The sequence below is a fragment of the Beta vulgaris genome, chromosome 1, assembly GCF_026745355.1.
Source record: "Beta vulgaris subsp. vulgaris cultivar EL10 chromosome 1, EL10.2, whole genome shotgun sequence".
Classification (NCBI taxonomy): Eukaryota; Viridiplantae; Streptophyta; class Magnoliopsida; order Caryophyllales; family Amaranthaceae; genus Beta; species Beta vulgaris.
Window position 1 is genome coordinate 20,621,174 of NC_079202.1, and position 6,683 is coordinate 20,627,856.

General features: G+C 39.8%; 1 protein-coding gene across 1 annotated transcript; it reads left to right on the plus strand.

Moving 5' to 3' along the window:
• The first annotated feature begins 4,103 nt into the window (after nucleotides 1-4,103).
• Nucleotides 4,104-5,179, plus strand: LOC125493462 (uncharacterized). The gene is made up of 2 exons (XM_048636841.1): nucleotides 4,104-4,530; nucleotides 4,665-5,179. The coding sequence occupies exons 1-2, from the start codon at nucleotides 4,104-4,106 to the stop codon at nucleotides 5,177-5,179; spliced, it is 942 nt and encodes a 313-aa protein (XP_048492798.1).
• The last annotated feature ends 1,504 nt before the right edge of the window (nucleotides 5,180-6,683 follow it).

Consider the following 6,683-nt stretch of genomic DNA (forward strand, 5'->3'; position numbering starts at 1 on the left):
ACCTTTACGTTGACCGCTTTTAACAAGTCAACCTTCATTTATTCCAGTAGCAAGTAAAGCTTGTACCTGAATTAGCTTTTAACGAGTTTTTTTTACTTATGACCTGAATAACCCCTACAATTTTGTTCAGTTTTAAGTTTCTCATGGAACTTTTATCAAATTCAAGCAGTGCAAATATGTGCTAGAGAACAATTTAATGAGTTCTAGAATACACACATATTAAAACTGAACAAAATTGTAGGGGTTTTTCAGTTCATAAGTAAAAAAACTTGTTAAAAGCTAATTCATGTACAAGCTTTACTTGCTACTGGAATAAATGAAGGTTGACTTGTTAAAAGCGGTCAACGCAAAGGTTGACTTATTCTTGACAATTTTTCCTAAAGGATATTACTCTTAAGTCGCGGTTAAGACCATAGACAAACAAGTCTCGGTTGTTTATTTTGGTTTACTACTCGGAAATCAATTGTTAGCTTACGCTCAACACATGCAATTACGCACTTTCTTTTTACTCATCAAACATAACTATTATTATGCCCGAAATCTTGGTTATATAGTACAAGATTCCTAGCTTATCTAGTAAAACTTAAAAGATAAACACACATAACAAACTAATTTATCCATCTTTGTCTTAAAGGATAAAGATAAACAACAACCTAAACTTATCTCTAATTCATACGCCTATCCTAAAGATAATTATTAAAATAAGACTCCTAACATGACTCAATGACAAGGAATTAGACTCCTACATATAATAGGATTCCTTTATCACTCACACTTATAAAGCAATTAAAATACATAGACTCCTAACAGAACTAGGACACTATGTACGAATCCTAACAAAACTAGGACTCTGGCACAGTCTCGCACAATGGTTAGTACTGTCTGGCCAACAGTGACCTATGCTTTCGAACTTGATGCTCCTCATACGCATCATACTCTCCCTCTAGAAAACGGTCCTTGTCCTCAAGGGTCTTCTAAGCATGGTACGAGATCAGCACTCCCAAGTGTAGCGCACACCCCTTTGCCCATAGGTTCATCGTTCTTCTGATCTAAATGTAGCTTTTGAGCACTAAGGGATAGCCAAACATAATCTCCCTCACCCATACGTGGATCTTAACGAAGGTGCAACAACTTAACTCGTCTTTCCTTTTTATTGCTCGCGGCATCTAGCTCCTCATCCCTACACGAACTTATGCAAGCATGGTCGACACTCTCATCTACCTTGGTCGCAACCCCGGTAGCTTTATGCACCATCTTATGCTTAGGAGGTAAAGGTTTGAGACCAAAACGCTCGCCATCATTCACCACCGAATAGATGTTATCTCGACCATGGTGTATCACATGGCGATCTGATTGCCATGGACGCCCAAGCAATAAATCACAAGCACTCATAGGGACAACATAAAACCACAACTGATCCATGTATGTGCCTACCCTAAAGCCTACTAATGCTCGCTGATTCACCAACACGCCACCATCATCATTCAACCAACTCAACTTGTAAGGTCTAGGGTGTATTTGCGTAGGTATCTTTAATGAGTGCACTACAGATTGAGCAACAACATTAGTGCAAGAACCCGAATCAATAATAAAATTGCATGTCTTACCATTGATCAAGCACCTTGATTAAAACAAATTTTGACGTTGCTCATGCTCATCCTCCTCGACAGATTGTACCACCAATGCACGCCTAAGGATCAGGCCTCTCTTCTCGTCCATCTCCTCTTCCGGATGCATCAAGTTGGTACTAAAAAAGGCAACCTCCGTCTCCTCAAAGTCATTAGCAGCCTTGTTGTTAGCCAACAGTCTCGTTTCCTCCTCTTGTTGTTCCATTAACAGCGCATGGTGTTCCTCCACCGAAACAAGCACCATGTTCGGGCATTGTCGGGCTATGTGCCCATGTCCTTGGCACTTAAAACATTGCTTACCCTTCATGCTCACCTATCCTGGAGTCAAAGGTCCTTGCTTTGGCTTCAATTCCCCCATCACCGTCGCGTCTATACCCTTGCCTTTATCTAAAGTGTCAAACTTTTCAGATAGTTTGGAACTCTCGATCTTATGCCTAAAGGAAGGCTTAAAAGACCTTGCCTTTGCAGCCTTAAGTTGCCTCTCAACCTTCACAGCCAACTCGCATGCTTCGTCAAACCAGAAAAAAGGTTGCAACTCGACTCTATTGCTAATATTTAAGTTCAAGCCCACAAGAAACTTCGAAATCTTTTGCTCCTCGACATCCTTACAATCACAAGCCAAGGATAACCTCTCACACTCCTTTATGTACCCTTCGACATCCATACTCCCTTGCTGCAAAGTGTTAAACTTGTGGAACAAGTCTTGCTTATACGTTCTTGGGACAAATCGTTTCCTCATCTTTAATTTCAAGTCATCCCATGAACTAATCTTATCTTGTCGTTCTCTTTCTCGTCTCATTATGTTGTCAAACCAAAGAGAACCCAGTTTAGACAACTTGAGTACGGCATAAGTGTATGCCTTATGATCATTCACGCCCTTGTGTTCAAAGAGCTTATCAAGTTTTCGCTCCCACTCCAAATAAGCCTCCGGATCTAGTGCTCCATCAAACTCAGGCTAATCCCCAAGTTTAATTGAGTCCCCCTTTGATGCTTGTGCTTCGCCCTTCTTATTATTGACAGCCTCTAATGTTAAGAGAGAGAGTGCCGCTTGAAGAGATTCGTACTGTTTTTGAAGGGCCTCCAACATAACATCCCTCTTTTTGTCTGCTTCACTTTCTCCCATCGTAATGCCGAATGTTTTGCTTCGCTTCGACTTCGTTATATGTCGGATTAGGCTGAAATTTTGACACGATGTAGCCCTGTATGTTAGCTTTCGGCAGAACCAAAAAAATCCGAAATTCCAGGTCACACGTACCTTCACGCGCTACCACAGTGACCCTTGCTCTGATACAACTTGATGTCATTTTTGTTGGTTCTTTCGAACTCTTTTTGTGTTTTTGTGATTTACGAATGAACTAACTATGAAACTTAAAGGATATTACTCTTAAGTTGCGGTTAAGAGTATAGACAAATAAGTCTCGGTTGTTTTTTTTGGTTTACTACTCGGAAACTAATTGTTAGCTTACGCTCAATACATGCAATTATGCACTTTCTTTTTACTCATCAAACATAACTATTATTATGGCCGAAATCTTGGTTATATAGTACAAGATTCCTTGCTTATCTAGTAAAACTTAAAAAATAAACACACATAACAAACTAATTTATCCATCTTTATCTTAAAGGAGAAAAATAAATAACAACCTAAACTTATCTCTAATTCACACGCCTATCCTAAAGATAATTATTAAAATAAGACTCCTAACATGACTCAATGATAAGGAATTAGACTCCTACATATAATAGGATTCCTTTATTACTCACACTTATAAAGCAATTAAAATACATAGACTCCTAACAGAACTAGGACACTATGTTTGAATCCTAACAGAACTAGGACTCTGGCACAGTCTCGCACAGTGGTTAGCACTATCTGGCCAACAGCGACCTATGCTTTCGAACTTGATGCTCCTCATACGCATCAGGTACGGGAAGTGTTCCCTAACTCTGCACATTTGTTATGTAGATGGCATATTTGCAAAGATGTGTAAAGTAGAGTGAATGTCATTATGCGCAACCCCGATGATGGGCTGAGATTTTTGAAGGGAAGTTGGTATCCGATAATTAACTCCACCTCCCAGATGGGTTACTTAGCTGCCGCTGGGAACATGAGAGATGTGTACAGATAGTAGACTAGAATCATCGAATATGTTGAAAACACTTGGCTTGTGTACAAAGAGAAGTTCGTTCGGGCATAAAAGGACAATGTTTTTCATCTTGGGAATACGTGCACTAGCCGAGTCGAAAGTGCACACTCAGCTCTGAAATCTTGGGTTTTTCAGTAGTACAGCTCCATTGGACACCAAATTTTTTATTTCTCATATCGAGATAGAAAATCAGGTGAAAAAACTAGAGAATGACCTGGAGGAGATTCGGCATCGGCATGGGATCATGTACGGGAATGCGGCTTTGCATATGTTAAATGGTCGAGTTTCGCATTAATGTTTAGAGCTTTTACGACATTAGGAAGCACGTATGGGGGATTTGGCCGATGAGGTCCATCAACATTGTGGTTGCTCATTGAGAACCACACATGGCATTCCTTGTGCATGCATGATACACAGACGCTTGGAGGTGAAGCAGGATCTGTACCTGACAGACTTACATCCTTATTGGACTACTTTGATCCTTGGTGATGGGGTGAACAACCCCGATTTCATATCTGAGGCGGCACAGGATTCTCTGTACTTCCTAGAGTTAGTCGACCAGGTTCAAAGTAGTGATCCTCCCTTCTTGCGGAGTGCTACATGGATTTTAGAGGATCATCTGCGTAATCCAGGTTGTTCAGCTTTTGAGCCTAATATCGTTGAGAACCCCAAAGGAAGACCACGAAAGAACCATCCAAGTATGAAGTGTAATAAGAGTGGTTTTGAGTACACATCTCATGGGTCGTCAACGAGAGGTATCAGATCAGTAGGTTCAGTTTTGAGCATGTCAACTTCTACATGTAATATTTTTATTTATTATATGTATTTATTATTATAATATTGATCTTTATGTAATTATAATTTTAACAATATAATTTGATTGTTGTAGGTCAGCAAAGCTTAGATAATGATGATGGGTCTAGCGCATTTCTGTTTGACAAGTCTGTTCCGGAGATTATTAATCAATACATCGTTAGATGGACGAATGTCAAGGCAGATGGTAATTGTGGATTTAGATCTGTTGCAAATGATTTTTGGAGTGGGGAAAAACATAGGAGTTGTGTCCCCACAATTATGGAAAATGAGATTGTTGCTGATCCGGAAGTTTACAGAGGTGTATACTACGATCAGATTAAAGCATCAATCAAGCGCATTACTAGGAAACGAGGATTGTGTACAGACGCGCATTGGATGGTATGTGCGCAAGACTTGTTTCCTATTGCTCACATCTTCAACATCGTAGTCATTTTGGTTGGATTAGGGGCAGGGGGAAGCCTTTATCCGTGCATCATTGTACTTCCATTGGAATCTCGATCAGCTGCAACTGGTCCGATAGGGGAACTAGTGATTGCACATCTTGGCAGTTATCAGCATTATATCATATTGGAGTTAGCACCCGGATGACTCATACCAACAATTCACAACTTATGGCATACCATGCATGATGATAGTGTTGAAGGATGGGATAAGTTATATGATGCGAGATGCGATTTGTGGTACTATTTCCTCACTACTACCTAGTGTATTTTATTTTTGTCGTATATTATAAATTATAACTTTGTAACTTATTTGTTGTAATGATTATTATATTGTAATGATATTGATATTCATATTTTTGTCTTATATTATAATGATAGGGATTAACATTTTGTTCTATAGCATTCACAACTTAAGATTTAGTTGGAGAAATGATTCACATGATAATCATGACATAAAATCATATCATAAAAATTACATATCACCAAATCATATCATAACATCAAACCATATCATAAAACCACCATAAAGTCTCAATTTTATAATAAATAATACATCAACTAAACAAACTCATGAAAACTACTGATGCGGACCACCATCATCATGATTGTCCCAAGCACGGTCTAACTACAAAGCCTGATCCCAATCCTGAGCCATCTGGCTCATCATCTCATAGCAAGTCGAAGTGTTGGGCAATTGGTTGTTATGTCGATCCTCCAACAAAGCCCTCGTATAGCATGATATCGGGCCATCCACTACAAAACTCAGAAATAATAAGTTAGCTATGTTAGGTAACAACACTAATTAACAAATTTACAACGTTATATAAAATCAAAATGCATACATAGTGTGTGTTTGTAGTGTTGGGTCGGGCCGGATCAAGAATGTCCTGAGCGAGAAGGATCGGATGAGAATATGTAGAATACCAGTCCATGTAATCCGCAGTACAATCTCCTAGACGGCCAGCACGTCTCAACTCCGAAACACTGAGACTATGTAAAGATCGACATAAACGCTGCCACTCTAACTCAGCTCCTACTGTGCTATACTCAACCTCATATCGCTTCGTGTTTGCTGGTCTGTATTCAAAGGTGGGGTGAGGAATCGGACCAGGAATACCTTGGACATAACTCAACTGTCGTACTACCCGGTCTGGGTTGTACGGCTCAATAATGTCTCGATAGCGTATGGAACCGACAAACAACATCCTTGGCACCATCCTAGCAGGATCATCGCCGTATGGCATCCAAGTGACCTGAAAATTTAAAAAATGAACTAATTTAATTAGTTTAATGTACTACTAATATTAGACTACATTAATAAATGAATAAATTGCGTACCTTTGAAGCCTGAAGGGTGTCCAACCGTCTGCGTATCGAGTGGAGTCGAACAGGATCCTTGCTGACGATGTGATAATCCCACTTCATACACCGGGGATCGTGATCATAAACCCCTAGACTATCTCTCTAAGGCCGAAAAAATAGGGAGTACTCGTATATCCAAGCGTACAAAAGTGTGAGACACCCAACAATCTGTTTGGCCGACTGCGTACTCGCCACTCTTAGCTGACGATATAGAAAGGCCAAAGTCGTTGATCCCCATGAATAAGTATGTACCGAATCAAGGTCATCCAACTCTATGATGCTCTGCG

Bases quoted from the DNA above. Each gene is read 5' to 3' on its own strand.
- LOC125493462 (XM_048636841.1), top strand. From the start codon at position 4,104: ATGGGGGATTTGGCCGATGAGGTCCATCAACATTGTGGTTGCTCATTG. The intron at 4,531-4,664 runs GTATCAGATCAG...TGATTGTTGTAG, and splicing joins TCATGGGTCGTCAACGAGAG to GTCAGCAAAGCTTAGATAAT.